A 20,116-nucleotide genomic window follows, 5' to 3' on the forward strand; every position below is an offset into this window, starting at 1 on the left:
TTATCCCTTTCAGCTCAAAATAAAGAAAAGGTAATTCATCTTACATAAAATTTTTGCTACGGAGGATAATAGTCTCGTCATGTATGTATGTGTATATTATACAGTATTTACAAATTCTTAATTCGAAACTGTACTGTCAACAATTGCACCATCTTAAGGACGCAATTGCTATATCAGGAGAACACGGGTCAACACCACATATCGATAGTGATTCGCCAAGTATTCAAATGATATATATAACGAGAAGAATTGAATTCCCGTGTCTGGCTGTCCGTCCGTCAACTTAAGTTTAAAGTCATCATAATGAAGAAGAGGATCTAAACCTATTACGTTATTTATCCATTGACAGAGTAAAATACTTTCAAATTCAATGCTTTTAGATAAACTTTATTCATATTAAACATTATATGACACAGTCCCAATGATTTCGAAGAAGATAAAAAACAGGTATGACTTAAGTGTATAGTATAACAAATATCAACAGCCGAAGTGCACATACATATGTATTCATTATAAAATGATGTTTTATATATGCAGGTATTAATATATATAAGTTTATATGTATATATATATGTATATAGATTTATAGTAAGTACTTAAAAACTGTAGATTAGCGACAGATATACAGCCATTAATGTATTAATTAAGATTAAATACTACTGAACAATAATTCTAGCAAAGTATAAAATGCACAGACCCTAATAGGCGTGAGGATCGAAAATGTACGAACTTATGTACAAGTAGGCGTGTACAAATATTGACACAGTAATCTAAGCTGAGTGAAACATGGGTTCGAGCATAAATATTTGTTTTAACACTTTGTTCTCATAGATACATATATATTTATACAATGAATCAATCTAGATACCTACATATACTATATATGTTTTTATAGGGGATTTTTATAAAAATGTATATATATATACGATTTTGTCAGTAGCTTATATTTAACTAAGAAATACGTAAGCATGTTAGAAAAACAGATATGCATTGCTACTTTTAATTAAGACTCCTTAAAAAGATTCACAGCTTAATACGGTATTCGTCCCAAATTCGGCTTCAACGAAGAATTATATTCTATTCAAATTAAATAATTAATTTTTAAGTTAATGTGATCTAGTGCAAAAGTGTGTAACTATATACGAGCGGTTTTTTTTTTCAAAACATGATATGCCCAACTGAAGCTCTCTATCAATTTGTGGATTCCGTGCCTAAAAAACAGTGCCCACTTGGCCAAGCATGAATCAACCGAATTTTGATATTCTGTTCTGAGGTCGACTGATTCCAGTGTGAGCATTCTACATCGACCAGAACAATTGGTAGTCACAAGAGGCAAGGTCTGGGCTGTACAGCGGGCGAGGCAGAACTTCCTAGTCGTTTTTTCCAAATCACGCAATTGTGTCTTGATTATTATTTAGAATAATAATCCAGTTACACTATGCGTTAGCAAACTGCACGAATATAGTTGTGATCCAATATAATTTTTAGTAACAAACTATTTTGCACGTGTCTATATGTACAAGTAAAGTAAATAATAATATAATTTCTATTTATTTAAACACCAGCTTTGGCGTCATCACTGATCAAATTAAATTATTTGTAAAAAGTCCAATAATGTTTTATTCGAGGGACCGACTACATAAAATTCGGGTTTTTTCTGGTTCATAACATGAAACTAAAGAAATTAGGATTGCTGGCTTTCTAGTAAAGTCAATATTATATCATGGATTCGCTATTTCTCTGCTCGCTTCTACTCTTTTGTAAAAATAATTACCTAAAAACGCAATAACAGTTATCATTAAAGTGATAAGTGCGCTATCTTCAATGCTACCAAGCTTTGTTTTTGCATATTTTACATCAGTTTTATTATTGAGAATTGTTAAAATGATAAATGAAAATAAAAATTATTTTTTTTTATTGTATTTCTCCACTAATAAAGAATCATAACACTATTGCGCATGCGCCATAAGACATGTTAGCGCAGGGTTGCATGTGCTGCCCGTTTGTTTGAGCCCCTCTACTCTACTTTCGCTACTCTGCTATGTTTGGCGAATCGAAGACAGCAATAAAATCTACCTGTGAAGGTATATTAAATTTTTGCTATGTTGATTTGATTGTTTAGGAATTATTTGAAGGTTTAGATAAACGTAGAATAGAAAATTTGAAGAGGAACACATTCATAAGGATTAATATTCATACTGCACAATGCATAATCAACTTATATTATAAATATTCTTATCTATATTATGTATATATATTTTTTATATAAATACATATTTTTAACACATTTTTAAGAGATTTTTTTAATACAAATATATATGTATTTTTTATTGTTTGCACTTTATAACATTTGACGTATATTCAACTGCTATATAGATTTGTTTTAATATGCCTTAAAATGTAACATTACAAATAACTTTACAAGAAACTTTTCAAAATAAACAGCTTAACGAAAGAAAACTTTCTTAAATACTGATAACTTAGGTAAGGAGTGATATACTCGTAAGTAATTCATTAAATATTTTTTAAATCTCATATCACACTTAAACAAAATATAGTAACTTTCGTAACCTCTCCAGATATAAGTTTTTTAAATAAAATTTGGTTATTTACTCCTTTTTTGTCATTCATTCAGTACCAAATGTAGATGCATTTCTAATATTTTTTTGTCAGTGGACTATGGTGATAAACTACCTTTAGCTGGCCTATTGAAATCTCACAATAACGACGAAATCGCAATAAGCTCGTACCAGTTTTGCCTTGTCATTCAAATTTCTATTTTTTATTTGAAATAATTGTTCAATAACTGTAAAAAGCACCATTTAAAAACCTCTGTAGTAAATGTAATATGAATTCATGAGTGGGCGGTTTACTTGAAGAAGGCGCTGGCGAAGACTACACAAAAATATAACAAAATGTTTTTAAAATTCTGAAGATTACACACATGCAAATATTACGAGGAATGTCGCACTTTTTATCCTGACTTATTGTGAAGATAAATAAATATTAGTTATTTTACTTAAGCTATAAATGACTTGCACTTTTATGTGCGTTATTCGTCTGCGAATAATTTTAATTCCTCATTCACTTTTATTCACCATAACTTTCTCACTAGTTTTCTTGTGAGAGATTTTTCTGAAACCTGCGTAGCTCCTTCGTCAGCCACATTTGTACCTCATTCGATGGTGATGACGTTGGTTTACTCTTGCGCATTTTGAATGCATTGGATCCGCCGTTTAACAATAGTGGAACTTCGTCGGCGAATACATCATCGTCCTCACGAATTTTATTGTCGTCATAACGGTCGCGCTCACAAAATTGAAGATCCATGGGGTTTTGTTCGCGTATTAAGGGTGTTGCTATCAATGTTTCTTGTGCCTGTCGCAGTGGAAGTTGCTTCATGCTGCCGGCTGCGGACGTAATGTCATTCACATTCGTTTTCATTTCGCGTTTTTGTCATTCATTATACAAAATACCGGTGTAGCTGCTCATCGACAACGGCAGCTGCGTGTCCATAGACTTTTGGCGCTTCGTCATTGATAACGCACTCAGATGCTGTGTTGGATGTGTCTGAGGTGCAACGCCTGCGGTTGCTGTTGCATTGAATGCATTCATGTGGAAGTGTGAATGGGCACCAGTGAGTTTGACGAGTGGAATGCGGTAGACACGTAATGGCTTCATCCGATCTGGGGAACGTGAATAACCATCAGTGAGGTTAGGTGAATTAGCACCACCACTACCACTGCTTGTTACACTATTGAAGATATTTCGATACTTAGAAGTTCGCCTGGTGGGCGACATGGGCGACTGTTGGCTGCCCTTACTGCTATTACTATTACTGCTGCCGCTGTTATTATTTCGCGGCGAATTGGGCGGTACACCATGTTGTGTTAGTTGTTGTTGCTGTAAGTGTTCACCAATTATTGAAGTGCTGCGTAATCCACTAAAACGGTTATCTGTATCGCCGCAAGAGTTACTTTTAGCTATAACCGGCTTATCTTCGTACACATTGTGGGTTTTCTGGAGCGAACGTGCACGATGTATGTGTGGTAATGATCCACTAGCATTCGGTATCTCTAGCAAATTTGTTAGTTCATGTTCTGGATTAATTGGTAAGTCTTTGGGAGTCGAGCAAAGCAGTTCACCTTGAGAGAGTTCTTCGTTAGAAGATGCTTCGCTCGGCGTGGTGGCCAAGCGACGTTCCGATGCTGAAAATTCATTTATATGCAAGCCCTTAATGTGAAGATCTTTAGACATAAATTCTGGGGCCGTTGTAACAAAAAATATGTCTCGCTTAGAGGTTATCAGCTGTAATTCCGGCATTATTGCTGTGTGCACTAAGTTACCGTTCACCAATAGCCGAATTTCCATTGAGTCGGACGTGAAACCTAGTATATATGGAAAGGCACACACAACTGCGGTCGGTGATGTGTTCCAGTGGAAGTCGAAGTTATTTTTTGTGCCAGACCGATCGGTCAACTTTTGAAAATGGCAAGTGTCTGTGGGGCAGAAGAAATTTGTAAATGAACAAAAAGAAGTCAAAAATTGCGCTAATTTTATGGTGATAAGATAAATAATATAGAAAGATCGTACACGATTTACCGAAAAAATTAATTATTAGGGACCAATAGTGCAAACTTAAGTAGGCGACAAAATGTATATTTTCAAGCTCACAGTCAGTCTAAAGAACAGCTCTGTAGAATGGTATACAATCATTGAAACTATCGAAATTTCACAGTAAGTAGAAACTTCGGAGCTTATTTAGAAGCGTAGTCTATATATTGCCTGATATGGTATATCGTTTCCAAATAAGGATTAAAAACTGAATATATGAATATGGAAACTTACGATTATAGCACAACAGTAATTCTGTTTCCATGCCATCACAGAGTTCAATGGCCGCCGTCAATTGTGCTTGATTTCTCTTTGCCGATTCCAAATCATAAAGTCTATTGGCTGTTCCCGTTTGATCACAGACAATTTCGTAATGGTATCTAAGAGCAGCAATTAGTAAATAAATTCTTATTATATGTATTAATACAAAATATCTGTATAAAAAATCACACTGCAACTTCACTTCCATTATCAAATTACCCACTCTATGTTCATCAGATACTCACTTGTAGCCAACGCAAATTAGTCCACCCGCGTTTGTATTCGTCGGTCCCTCCAGCGGCGTTATTACGCTTGGCGACTCACACAGCGTGATTTCCTTTTGGTAGATGAAACCTTCCACGGTTTCTGTGTCATTTTCCGGACACCACGACGCCCAAGCGGCTGAGTGCTTCCACTGGAATAATTGTAATTTGCGGTTGACTGCCACCATCAGCCTCAAATGGCCACCACTAATACGTGAACTCGCAAACAAATGGCATCCGCGTGTGCGTTCGATACGGCGTTCCTTCACCTCGGCACGACTGCGGCAACGCAAAGTTTCCTCGCCATTTCTGGGCAGAAATTCACGCAACCGAAAGACGTGAATACGATGAGCGTCACGATTGGTTAGTGAACCGCCACGTATGAGCACAATTCCATGGTCTTCCAGCACGCTCAGTTGCCGCACTTGAAATGTCTTGTCGAATATTAACTGATGCGATTGATCCTCTGCAAAAAGTTTCAAATGCACAAATGAGACTTGTTTATCAATTCATGGTAAATTGGAATGTATGTATTTGTATAAAAAGTTTATTCAAAAGGGATATGAATAAGGACGATGTGATGCTAGAATGAAACAAAACACTCTAAATTGTGTCAAAATTATTTCTGCAGATAGTTTTATGCCATTTATGATTTAAGCAAAATGTAGGCCAAATGGCCACAGTGGCTCCCTTTGCATATTGGAGAAATATTTCGGCTGGAATTTTCAGCTGAAGTGCGATGAAAGATGTCTTCGATTTTGTTATACATACGACAACGATTTTTATCATATGTGACCTGGTCTACGAAAAGGGAGCAAACGTGCGAAAACTAGTTTTCTGGGAAACAGCTGTTAAAAATCTCATCTTCCATCCGAATCAACTAAAAAGTGAAAATTGATTTTTTGACACCTAAGCCCCCTTTCCGTAGACCAGGTCACATATTTTAAAACAATTTAATGAAAATGTATTTTTGTTTACACTAATTGTTCAACAAATTTTCTTGAATGGAGAACGAGAGAAGTTGAAATTCGGGTGACTGCCTGTCTGTCCGTTTGTCCGTGCAATTAAATTAGTAAAATCTTAGTATATCTTGATAAAATGCGGGTTCTTTAGTACAAAAAAATTCGAGTTCCTAGATGGATGTATCGTTTCCAGCGCCCAATCGGCAAAACAACGACACTTCAAATGGTCGGTCGACTTTAGTGTCAGCATAATCTTATACGAATGCAGGGCCAAATTCAACCGTCATGTTGTCAACAGATCCAAATATGCAGAACGACGTTCAACTGACTAATTCTAATTGGCTTCATATATAGTCATATAGCCATCTTCTTTTAAATATTTTCCATTTAATGGAAATAACGAACGCATTGATAAAATTGTACGCAAATTGGTAAACAAAATGGTCGCCTCGTGCTGTTAAAATAACATTATCCCTATTGGTGGCACTGTACATAATATGTTGGAAGTATGGCCAATATTCTTTCCGTTTCAAGTAACGATAAGGTTTTGTTAGTTAAATGTTTTGAACAAAGCTTAGACAGACACAAATCAGAACACCTCAACAGCCAATCACCAGCAAATGCAAATGATTAGGTCCTACTTCTTTCTACGTCTTCTCATGTGTTAATTAATGATCTATTATTTTACCTTTCATCAAATATGTTCCGTCATCAGTGGCAATAAATAAGCTTTCATCGTTGGAACCGAATGAGTCGCCAGCCAATGTTCCACGATGCAAAAATGTTGGATAAAAACAGTGTGGTTCCCACGGCGGATTGCGAAATATTGTGCAGGGGCTAGCGGAGGCAATACTGGTCGGCGCATCACCTCGCACAATAGCCTCTAGTTTCAGTGCCTGACCGATACGCACGAACTCTATTTGCCGCGCGTCCTCTTTCAATTTTGATGTCCGGGGCACATCGTAAAGTACTTCAGAGAATGCGCGTCTATTTAGCATATTCTGTGATGAAAATTACAACATGAAAGGATGACAACAGTATCAGAAATAGTATATTTAAATGACGTATTGCATTTAGATTTTGTAGGTATTGTATAAATACAACTTACCAGTTTACCATCACCCATATAGTCGTCGTATAAATCTTTTATTAACATGTCCAAAGTTCTTTCTCTTTTTTGTGAAAATATTGGTGTTTGAAAAGTGGCTTTTTCCGCGTTTATCATTTTTACAAGCAGAAACTCGCGAAACATGGAAATATCCTGTTTAAAAGAGAAACAATGGTGCAAAATATTATTATATCTCTAAGGGAATAAAGAATGGAGTTAAATTACATCTGGTATTAATGCAAAGTCAAACATACACTAGTAGTGTAATTAAAAATAGCAAACTATAGCTTATTATTTTTTTATATTTATAGTGTTAACATCTACATATATTCAAAGTTAACTATGAAGTTAGAGTGATGTGAATTTGAAACGGTAGAATGTAGTGTACAGTGGGTAGATGTGAGAAAAAAATGATCATATCTCGGAAATTAATAGTAAAAGTAAAGGGAAAGAAATAAAATTTATAATTCTACATAACTTTGACAAACTTAAGATGGAGGAAATTATGGTCACAGGGTCAAACGGCACCTAGAGGATTCATATTCGATATAAGGTTTGGGACTTGGGGATAGTATCGACCCGATTTTATTTATTTTTGTTAATACCACATACTATTAACATGCCACACGCTAAAAAATGTACATGAGGTTTCATTAAAGTACCTTCACCAATCATATGGAGTAAAGTCAGCCGGATCTACGGAAATCTTGGAATTAGTTATATGGGGACTGGGTAAACGCTACGTTAAGTGTAAACACGCTCTCTCATCTTCATTCAGATAACTCTCATCTGGCGGATATATGCGTAACCTGGAACTTCGAAAATCGTTGTTTAGGTATATGGGAGCTAAGGGAAGTGTCGACCCAATTCAACCCAGGAGGGGTTAATCCCTGAATTTCCATTATAAATATATCTCACACAATGACCGAAATTTGCGGTAAAAAGTCAACGGGGGTCCAGATATTTGGTGCCTTGGAATTTCAACAGCTTTTGTTGGATTTCGACAATTTTTAGTCAGAAAGAAACATTAAAGGCATTATACGTGAAAAGTTTTTTCTCGTTATATAAATTGCTTCTTGATTTGTATACTAGAAAGTGAAAAAATCAAATAAAATTTAAAATTTTGTAACATGGCAAGTAGGCGTGATAAGATAGGAGCACAGAAGAATGTTATATACCGAATTCGGTTGAAATGGTTCGAGCAAGTACCCAGATATGTAAATTCACCTAAAAGAGGGCGGTGCCACGTTCATTGTTCAACGACAATTTTTTGGGAGTATAATTTAATATCTCTAGCGTTTTTAGTTATTGACTTATCGCGCTTTTAGTAGTTTTTAACAGTGCTGTTATATGAGGAGTGGAAAGGTCAATCAATCAATTTCATCCGTTTTCCCACTGTTGGTTCGTATAGGATGTATACATTTGGTTATTGTGGCTTTAGTGGTTTAGGAGATATGTACACCTTTAAGAGGACGTGGCCACGCCCTTGCTGCTGCTAAGCCCTGTTGGTTACAGGTTTATGCCTTTATTTACTGCTCACCAAATTACGGCATATTATAGGATTTCGTTTATGGCGCTTTTTGGGCGTTGGTTTCCGATTACGCCCATCTATGAGCTCGTTCTTCTTTGTTACCAAATTTCATAACGATATCTCAATTTTTATCAAGTTATCGCTAGCACGTATAGACAGACGAAGAGACGGGCAGAATGATGGATGGATGGGCAGACAGACAGACAGTCACCCGGATGTCAACTTTTTTCGTCACCCTGATTCTTTGTACATATATAAAACCGTGAGTAGTCGGCCATCCGTAACATCCTGATAGACGGAAAATTTTGTTCAATAGATATTAACGCGACGCGATTTTTCGAAGAAATTTAGTGATTTTGGAACCAGTCGTGCTTTTACTTTTCTTAGTCTCGGCCTCTTTTGCATACTCCTACCACCAAAGGCTTTTTCCAATATACAGAACGTTTCGGCACCAGAAATTTGATTACGCTCCCAAAATTTCATGAAACTTCTTTGTTGAGTACTATCACTTATCGTAAAAATCGTCGTATGCAAATTATGTACTTCAAAAAGACAGGCGTATACTAAACACTATTGATTATTCTGATGTGAGATTTGGCACAGATTCCACTGACAGTCATACCATCAAAAAAAAACGTCGACAAATGGGTTTTCTCGTGAAATTTAAAATAAAAAGTCTTACTATTTTTTTCTGATAGTAGTATGTATGTACATTTTATCTGAGACATTAACTGTCTTATAAAAAAGTGGGGTATTTTTGAACACTAACCGTAAATTCCGGAGGATTTGGAAGGGTCGGACCAAACGGCGGCACATTTTCGTCGCAAAATACTGCTAAACGGTAGGCATTGTTGAGTTTCGTTATCACCGCAAATATATCTGTGAAAGTGATTATACCATAATTAATATCTGAATTAGTATTAAAAAAATGTATTATATTTTCGGGCTAGTCAATAGGGGTAGTTACCATATGTACCACTTTGTTGATACAATAATGTCTCAATTGCATTTTATTTTTAGAAACAATTTTAATTATTTGAAATTTTATGTCCCTGTGCGCTTACGTGTAAATTGACTCTTGATCCAAGTGGGATCAAACGCTGTCGGCAGTATAAATTCGCTGTTGTCTTTCGCCTTGCCCTCCATTTGCTGCGTATTCGTTTTGTCGGCGGTTGGTTGATCTACGAAAATGATGTTTACAATGTCATTGCCAATATGCCGTTTCCGTTCCACCTGTGAGTAATCATATTTTAATTGTGGTTAATAAATAACCAAACACCATTTTTAAACGTTTAACATGGAAATTTCTAAAACGAAAAGTGCCAAAAACAAATCGAATTATTTCATATGCACCTGTTGTCGATTATCGTGGGAATATGGTAGGAGCGTTGAGACGTGAAACATTATTTCGTGGCCTTCATATAGCGTATAGACAGAATATTTGCCAGTCATATCGCCTGTTATGTTTACATAAGGAAATACAAGAATAATAAAAATTAGAAAATATTATTATATTAGCATAATCTTATTTTATATTTATTATATTTCTTATATAGCATCTTATTAACTATTTTCTGATTTTATGTTTATTTCTCATTTTTAGTGGGTATATGTCACAAAGTTTGTAACACCCAGAAGAAATCGTCGGAGACCCTATAAAGTATGTATATAAATGATCAGTATGTCGAGCTGAGTCGATTTAGCCATGTCCGTCTGTCCGTCTGTCTGTCTGTCTGTATATATACGAACTAGTCCCTCAGTTTTTAAGATATCGTTTAGAAATTTTGTAAACGTCATTTTCTCTTCAAGAAGCTGCTCATTTGTCGGAACGGCCGATTTCGGACCATTATAACATATAGCTGCCATACAAACTGAACGATCGGTATCAAGTTCTTGTATGGACAACTTTCATATTTGACAAGATATATTCACGAAATTTGGAATATGTTTTTTTTTTCTAAAGCAACAATGTAATCTCCGAGGAAAATGTTCAGATTGGTTGCCTATAGCATATAGCTGCCATACAAACTGAACACATAGTTACTAACAGAAATGTACCTGTTAAGGGTATTTAGCTTCGGTGCAACCGAAGTTAACGTTTTTTCTTGCAAGTATTAAATTTCCCATTTCGAATCATGTTCAGATGGGATAAGATGGAAGATCCATATGATGTATAATTACCTAGATGTTCTCATTTTTTGCTTGAAATTTATATTTTATCGAAGGCTTCTCTTTACTAATGGGTTTTAAGATCATTGGTCGACATTTCATAGCACAATTGTGTAAGCTAACGTCCGTTGACGAGGCGGTGTCGGAGCAACGTCACGCATGATTATGTCGCTAAAGGAAACGTGCCTTTGAAGAATTGTTTTTCATTATGAAAGCTTTGAAGTACGTTTTGTATCTTACATTGTCTAAAGACAACAAAATGATAGTTTGTAGTGTCCATTATATTTATTTTAATCGTACAATGTGGTATATAAAATATATCAGGAAGCATGAAAGTAGTGAAACAGAGTTGCTCGCTGTTGCTCTGATACCGACTATTGTTCTTGAGCTACCACACTATTTGCAGTTATAAATGTTTATTTTACGCACAAAGGCCGGTCTTTTATTTGGATATTTAAACTAGTGAAGTAGCGTCGGATTCACACAAAGTTGTAGTAAATATGTAGGGCTGTTCAATAAGTACATAGCGTACGAGAGAAAATGAAAATTTGGAAAATTAACGATTTATGGATTGACCAAGCGAATCACTAACTTCTATAACCCATCTTGTGGTCCTGAAAACATGTTCCACGGTGAAGATAACTACCTCTTTTGACTAAAAGTTATGCACGGAGAGTGACTTTTTCTTTTTGCAAATGGATACGGAGGCTAGTCTGGACGGAAGGTGGTAAGCATTAATGATGCAACAGTTCCTAGCGTTGTTCTACCAATGTGGCCGTGTCGCCGTGGCCGCCGGAAATGTGTGCCCTTTTCAGACTGATAGGAATGTATTCGCCTTTTTCGGAGCATGTTCGTCAATAATAATTACTATTCAACTATTTCGCGGTATCGGTCATAAAATCACGCAGAATTTTGGTTTGCGCTTAAACAGCCCGAGTGGTGATAAAGCGTTGAGTCCTCTGCAATTTCCATTCAAAAACAAGAATCGAATCATCAATCGAAACTTCTACTTATCCATTATTCTATAACCCGCGAACACTCGTTTCCACACGTGATCAAAACAGCACTAAGAGTTCGATTCGGTGAAATTGTGACACTAGCATTACAATCTCATTGGTCGGCAGCCCATTGTCTGCCGAGCATTCTCTGCGCGCTATGAGTACACGTTTTTACTGGAAATGGGACTTGACAAGTTACTATATTTCTCTCTTAACTATTACTAGCTATAAAAGTTTCTGCTGGAAAAGACACCCAAAAAACTAACAGAAGAGAGCACGAGTTGGGAGCGTAAGAAGCTGTTAGTTTCCATCAGTGAAATTAGCCGCTGCCGCTAGCAGAAAATATATAGTAGAAACAGCTGTTGAACACATGTGTAAATAAGCAATAAGTATTTGATGCCTAAGTTTTGAATTGTGAGAATAAAAATGTATGATTCAGTCAAGTGTTGATATGATATGATTATTAACAGCGACATTTAGATATTTCCTTGTCAATTTCTGCTAGTTTTTCACTTTTAGAGATTTTCTCCGTGACATGGCTACACGAAAACCATAGTTTTTACAAGCTATTACATAAATATTCCGCAAGTATTTTCATAAGTTTGGGATTTAAAAAAGTTTAAATTTAATAAATAAAATAAAGATAAAATTAAACTTTCTTTATTTTAACAGCTTAAAGGCATTTATATTTTCATCTCTCAGTTAGAAAGACTGTCTATAACATTTACTCGGCTTCTGTTTGTCAATAGCTTCGAGTTACAGATGTTTTTGTAAACAACACATTGAAAACGTGGCGAAAGGCCTTTAGTGATGCGGTACAAAAACCGTTTACAAGTGGTAAAATGAGTTCCAAGCGGGCCGAGAAAACTTTAGCGACGAATCGCGCTTTAGACGCACATCAACTTCTACCGACGAGGGCTACGACCAAAAAATTAAAATTTGATGCTTAAAAATCGTCGATTGACTATCAGAGACCTCTCTGATAGTTTTAAATGTATTTCATTTGGCTCAGCCCTAACCATTTTCAAGAATATTTTGTGTCTCAAATGTGTGAAGTCTCGATTGGTGCCAAAATCACGATATTGCACCATGTCATACTGCATTAGTTCTTCTCGACTTTTTTGTCAAAAAACCGACTCATATCGTTTCGCAACCACTGTATTCCCCTGATTTGGTTCCATTCGATTCAGGCTATTCAGCAAGCTCCAAAGACCAATGCGTGAATACAATTTTGACCCGTTTGAGAAGATAAAAAATGAATCTGGTAAGGTCTTGAAGACCGGGAAAAACAATTCAGATTTTATCGGGGACTGAGAAAAGCGTTGGCAAAAGTTCGTTCTATCGGACGCGGATTACTTTGAAGGGGTTGATATTTATTTGAAAGAATAAATAAAGAATTTACATTTTATAAACAAATTCACCTTACTTTTTGATCACGGTATTATACGACATGAGTCTATGATAGCAAAATAAATTGTTTGATAGTAGTATGGATTTTTGCTTTTTCTGCCGATGAAACATTCTGCGAGCCTGTAAATAATTCATATCACTACTATTTCTCAATTATTCTTCTATTGAATTTCTTTCTATAAAAGTAAATTTAAAAGTAATTTTAAAAAGAATAATCAAGTAATCATTGATGGTCCAAAACTCACTGGACCTGAAAAATGCGGGTCAAATGTAGCTATGGGACAGTTCAGTAGACTGAGCACGCAACTTATTCACACAGAAATCTTTTAAATGCATAACTTTGCCGTTCCTAACACGATAATAAATTTTACTTCCGGTTCCATTAATGTATATGTATGTGTAATTTCATTTTCATAATATTTTCTAATATTTTATAAGCGATGCTTTGTTGTGTTGTAAAATTTCGAATGCATAATTACGAAATACTTAATATAATATATCAAATAGAGGAGTTAAATCATTGTATAAAATACGAAATTTATTCAGAGGAAATACCTTTCACATCTAATCCACCGCGGAAGCGATCCCAACTTTTAAGACGTATGCGTTCCCCAAGTATATGCAGAAAATTCTCGAAGTCTTTACTTGCATCTTCTGTTAAAAATTTACACATGTGAGATATAATGGTAAACATTCAATATATTCAAATTATTAAAATATACACTAGATATTAGATAACTAATCTAGATAATACTAGATAATATATTTATACACAACTGTGAGATATCCAATGAATTATCCTAAAACTTCTGCTCGCTTTGTATACTTTTTATTTGTGTAAGTAAGACATATACATATCCAAAGTAAATTAGGTAATGCTTGATTTACACAATGCTTACTATATATATTATAACTAGATAAGTATAAATAACACATTGCTGTTTTCCATGAAGTCGGAATAATATACATTAGGGTGCTTCAAAAAAAATGTTTGAATTTTTTTTTCAACTCTTACACCCTCAAATGTTATTGATTGACAAACAAAAAATCCTCCCTCAAGCCAGGCGCTGTAGCTTAACTCTAAGGGGTCGCTATTTTTTTTAGGTTCCCATACATTTTACATAGGAATTTTCGTTTTTGCATTCAAACTTAAATTTCACCAACTAATTTCGTTTCTCAAAAATAACCATCACATATTCAGAAAGTTCACTTTTCAAACTTTACAAATTTCTGCGACAAAGTTTGATTATCTTAATTAGACGATTAAATATGTGACCTGGTCTACGGATAGGGGGCTAAGGTGTCAAAAAAAAGTAGAACAATTAATGAGATAACAAGAAACTGACGACTATTTTTAACAGCTTTTCCCAGAAAACTAGTTTTCGCGCGTTAGCTCCCTTTTCGTAAACCAGGTCACATATAGTGATTTTAAATTTGGATTTTTTTCAATAAAAATAAAAAAGTTTCTGAGAATAATAATTTTGTCGCGGGAATATTTAAAGTTTGAAAAGTCAACTTTAGGAATATGTGATGGATATTTCTGAGAAATGAAAATTAGTTGGTGAAATTTTAGTTCGAATGAAACAACAATAATTCCTATGTTAAATGTATGGGAACCTAAAAAAAAATAGCGACCCCTTAGAGTTAAGCTACAGCGCCTGGCTTGAGGGAGGATTTTTTGTTTGTCAATCACTAACGTTTGAAGGGGTAAGAGTTGAAAAAAAATTCAAAAATTTTTTTTGAAGCGCCCTTTTTACTATGCTCACGCAACCATTTCACTTAGTGTATTAGTTTTGTTCATCTTGTTGTTATTTGTATCATCTACTTGAGATTACTATGGAGTTATATAAGGTATTCTGGATGTGCAAGTGACAACTTGAGTAAACGTTAAAATTCTTCACAAAACTCGACACTCTGAGGAGGTTGAATGCATATGATTGAGCCATTGTTATGCCAGAAAAGGGCTATTAATTGGATAGGATAGTGGGATTGATAAGTCACATATTAAGCTATGAAACCAAAAGTTGGTACAAAAAATTACATTGCAAACCGTCATCTCTGGTTTAAACTTATTTAAAAAGTGGGTTGGCTGCTCACCCAAATGGGCTATGTGTACATATATAAATTTCTTGAACACATTTTTCGTAATCTAATTAAAACAAAGTCGACTCCCCACATTACACAACATTTAATTACATAAAATTGTTTCACTGTACAATGCAGAACTCAAGAACAAACGAAGATATCGGTACCAAACTTTGTACAAATAGTGCTTTCAATAACATGCATATTAAGAGCCAAAATGTATGTGATATGTTTGAATAAATTCAGAAGGATTTTTCCTGTACCTTAGGGATACTGTATGGTTTACTGGTGAATATAGATGCTATCGGTCCAAGAACAACCTTGAATCGAAAAAGTAATGGTCAAATTGTGACTTATCTTAATGAAGTTGCGTAGAATTATCTGATCGCGCTTACTTCAGTTCAATGTAAAATATAAATGAAAACTCATTAGGATTAGCCCCAATGTACTTGATAATGGTGACTCTCAATGCCCTACTTGACTATATTCCGTGTATATTGGTCAATATACGTGATATTTTAATGGTATTAAGTGTATATTTTTCATATATGTACATATGTATATGACTACATATGGCTAGCGTTAAAACTAAACGAATACCGCCGAAAGTATGGCCTTGCCTCTAGTCTTATATACATACATATGTAGCATAATGTTTTCTACCTTTTCGACTGACTTTTCTCTTTTATACCCAATGTATAAGATTTCATTCCACTAGCTGAATTTATACTGCATACATCTCAATAGAAGATTAAATAAAGTTAAGCGAGAATCTTTCGATTAATATTATGTTATTCGATAATGAAAATTATGGCTATTAGTATCTACCTTTCCCCAACATAATTAAGAAGAATATGGTCATTTGCATAAGTAAGCTTGATTTTAACATGTCTACATAAACATCCCTGACATGAAACAAAACGTAGTAATGAAGCTTAGCGAGTATATGACCTATAAAAGCTAATACCACACCAAACATGGTTCTAACATTCACAGTTTTATGAACTAAGGAACTTTGAATTCCTACGTAATATAACATGTTCTTAATTTCAAAATTTGCAATCACCAAGGTTTTGCAAATAGCGAGCGCATAAAATGTTTGGTTAGGTCCGAAATTATTTTTTTTTTGGAACGTAGGCCTAAGCAGCTACTTTACCTTTGTTTTTCTAGTATATCTGTAAATTTATTTACAGGTCATATTAAAATAAATAAATAAATAGTTTTTCCTCACTTGTTATTACTTACGATTGCTCAGCATTTCGTCGTCACAAACTTGACCAGGTTTCATGTAGACAACACCAAATTTGAAGTTCACCGAACCCTCTTGCTCCTCAAGTAGTAACAAGTCCTTTTGTATGTCGGCTGTAAATATCTCTTTGGGATTTTTAGCTGATGCCTCCATACCAGTAAAATGTGACAATATTTGTTTCACAGTTAGCTTTTGATTAGGTTGAAAGGGTAGCGCAATTTTCTGTGTACCCTAAAAGTAAAGTAATCGAACTTGATGCATACACATAAACTATATATAGTTATGGTAGAATAGATAAAAAATGTTTTATGAATGTTTGTAAATATAGTTTAGAGGTGGTAGAAACAGAGATTTATCATTCCCCAATTTTTGACAACATACTTTAGAGGATAGCCCAATAATTATTATAAATAAAAATACCTTTTGACCAATTTTCTAATATGTAGGAATGATATGACTTCTAAGTTTTTAATATGTCATCATCTATGATTTTTTTTATTGTATTCAGCAATTTTTACAATTACGTCCAATATACACTTGAACAACGTTTTATAAATTATTCAATTTTATTATCGAAATAATCGTTTTCCAGTTGCAACCTTTCGTACGCTATTGTCATTTTATGGTCGTACTAATCGTTTAACTGTGCTCGTTATTCGTCGGATTGTCGAAAATTTCGAGCGTACATTTCATTTACATAATGTTCAAGTGCCAATAATACAAAGAACCGCTCGAAGAAAAGAAAATATTGCTACTGTTCATGCAAGCGTTGCTGAAGACCGCAGTTTGTCGATTCATGAATTTGTTTTGGAACTACTTGAAAACGATACCGATTGTTTTAAGAAAATCCACTTCACGAACAATCATTATATTCACCCAAATTGACAATTCTTTCGAAATGAAGCTGTTGACACCGCTACTGTCAATGGAGAGCAGTATAGATTGATGGTAACGAACTTGTCCGCAATTAGAAGAACGAATAACAAGACGGGACTACGTGTCACACAGCACGTGCAACAACCGATTTATTGCGAGAAAAGTTTGGAGATTCGATTATTCAAGAAATGACTTTGAATGGCCTCCAAGAAGTTGTGATTCTACACTACTTCATGTGGCATTCTTTGAAGTCATTGGTCTTTGGCAATAAACCAAACTCTCTTCAAGCTTTAGCAGTCATTATTGAATGTGCTATACAGATTCAGTGGCAAATATCTCGAAAATTGCGTTTACCGAATTCGTTCGTAATCGTATCGATTGTACTTCACAATAAATAAAATAAAATTTGAATTCCCTTAACAATTAGTGTGTTTTTTTGTGGTTAGGATGTCATATCACTCTTATTGGAAAACCCTGTATATAAGTGTATTAGGTTTTTAAATTATAAATAATGCTTATAAACAGTTTTAATATATGAATTGCGGAGTTTACATCTCCGCTTTTAATGCATTTTCTGCCTACATTATATTCTCATTCATGGTCATAAATTCTACTAGTAGCTGAGTGCATCATTAAGCCATAACATAAAAAAAGATTCTGTTTGCATTCAATAGCAGAATTTTAATATTCAAATTACCTTCAATTTGCTGATTACAAATATTATTGATACAAAAATACTCGTATTTAATTTATATTCATTTGGCTTCAACCAGTTAAACATATCGAATTGAGATAGGGTTTTAACTTTATTTGTAGCATAACAGCTTACCTGTTTCCGAAATAATATTGCTCGATACATTGGTGCACCCTGATGGCCCGAATCTTGTGACACAACCGAAAGAAAGTAGGGATTCTTCTCCGTATCCATACCGACATAATTTTGGTGAACTATAACATAAAAACAACAAATGTATATGACAAAAGCAGAAAATTAAACATTCCAACCTACGTACATAAGTCAGTAAATTCTATAACTACTCTGCGTTAAATTCTAATTAATCTAATTTTTTACATCTGCTTTTGATTCTAAGCCAAATTAGTTAGCCGTCTAACTTTTTATACCCAGAACAGGGTATATTAAGTTTGTCACGATGTTTGTAACACCCAGAAAGAAGCGTCGGAGACCCTTTAAAGCATATATATAAACGATCAGTATGTTGAGCTGAGTCGATTTAACCATGTCCGTCTGTCTGTTTGTCCGACCGTCCGTCCGTCCGCCCGTCCGTCTGTATATATATCATGTAGGTTCCTTGGTACCAAAAAAAATCGAGTTCGTAGATGGGCGTAATCGGACCACTGCCGCACACGCAAATCGCCATAAACCGAAAACACATAAAGGACATAACTAAAGACCAAATTAAGATATAAAACTGTAATTTGGGTACAAAGGGTTCCAGTAACAAAGGACATTTGTTATTTAAAAAGTGTGCGTGGCCCCGCCCTCTAAAACGTTTAATGTGTATATCTCCTAAACCACTTAAGCTACAGCAACGAAATTTGCTGAGCACAAATCATGTAAGAACTTCTACTAACAGTGGGTAAATAGATGAAATCCAAGGATAACCCACGCTCACTCCCCATATAACGATACTGTTAAAAACTACTAAAAGCGCGATAAATCATTAACTAAATACCAAAGTCACTCAATTTTACCTCCGAGAGGGTATGGGAGGGCTTTATAGGAGCCTGAGTGAAAATTGGACGATGGGCGTGGCACCGCCCACTTTTTGGTGAAATCCCATATCGCGGAATCAGACTGACAGATTTTGACAAAATTTTGTATGTAAAATTTCTATCATATTCCTATATCACAGTGCGAAAATGGGTGAAATCGGACCACAACCACGTCTACTTCCCATATAACACAACTTTAAATTCAACTATAGTCTTTCACTTTCCAGAAACAAATCAAGAAGTAATTAATATAACGGGATTAAACTTTGCGCGAAAAATGCCTTTAGTGTATGCCACCTTATGGCCAAAAATGTTGAAACATTCTAACAAAAACTGTTCAAGCCCATGGGTACCGAATATTTGGACCCCGGTATCTATAGTTGACATTTGATCGAAAATATAGGTCAATGTGTGAGATATACAATTGAAATAGAGGAATAATCCTTCTCTGATAATGGTGTGTCTGTATGTCAAAAATTGGTTGAATCGGATCAAAGCTTCCGTTAGCCCTCATATACTTAATATTATATAAATATTTTCGAATTTTCGGGTGACTTTGTACCGCATATATCGGCCAATATGTGACTTTACTCTATATGATTGGGTTTACACCATAAAGTAGTTCCCTGCCTTTGATTTTTGTAAGTTGCAAGAGTATTTTATAACATTTTATGTTCGGTTGCACCCGAACTCAGCCTTTCCTCACTTGTTTAAAATAAGGTTTTTCCATCACCTGAAAGAACTTCCTGACCTGAGCTTTGATCTTTTTTGTTTTAGTTAGTTCATCCCTTATTGTTGTAAACAGCTTTACTTTATTCAGGTCTTTCTAGATTTAATCCGGTACTTTGGCAGGCAA

At 34.9% G+C, this 20,116-nt stretch overlaps 1 protein-coding gene across 5 annotated transcripts in view; it reads right to left on the reverse strand.

Annotated features, from left to right (window-relative positions):
- Positions 1-366: 366 nt before the first annotated feature.
- The window catches only part of LOC120774846 (GTPase-activating Rap/Ran-GAP domain-like protein 3), an 84,935-nt gene continuing 65,185 nt past the window's right edge, over positions 367-20,116 (reverse strand). For all 5 annotated transcript variants that reach the window (XM_040104664.1, XM_040104668.1, XM_040104665.1 and 2 more), the window contains exons 6-16: positions 18,356-18,474; positions 16,647-16,881; positions 13,872-13,970; positions 10,093-10,196; positions 9,804-9,972; positions 9,509-9,618; positions 7,209-7,361; positions 6,789-7,101; positions 5,121-5,604; positions 4,849-4,994; positions 367-4,499 (exon numbers count right to left, since the gene is read on the reverse strand). In XM_040104664.1, coding sequence (XP_039960598.1) covers positions 3,457-4,499; positions 4,849-4,994; positions 5,121-5,604; positions 6,789-7,101; positions 7,209-7,361; positions 9,509-9,618; positions 9,804-9,972; positions 10,093-10,196; positions 13,872-13,970; positions 16,647-16,881; positions 18,356-18,474 — 2,975 coding nt within the window. In that variant the 3' untranslated portion in view covers positions 367-3,456. The remainder of the gene's footprint in view (positions 4,500-4,848; positions 4,995-5,120; positions 5,605-6,788; positions 7,102-7,208; positions 7,362-9,508; positions 9,619-9,803; positions 9,973-10,092; positions 10,197-13,871; positions 13,971-16,646; positions 16,882-18,355; positions 18,475-20,116) is intronic.

The sequence above is a fragment of the Bactrocera tryoni genome, chromosome 4, assembly GCF_016617805.1.
Source record: "Bactrocera tryoni isolate S06 chromosome 4, CSIRO_BtryS06_freeze2, whole genome shotgun sequence".
NCBI lineage: Eukaryota > Metazoa > Arthropoda > Insecta > Diptera > Tephritidae > Bactrocera > Bactrocera tryoni.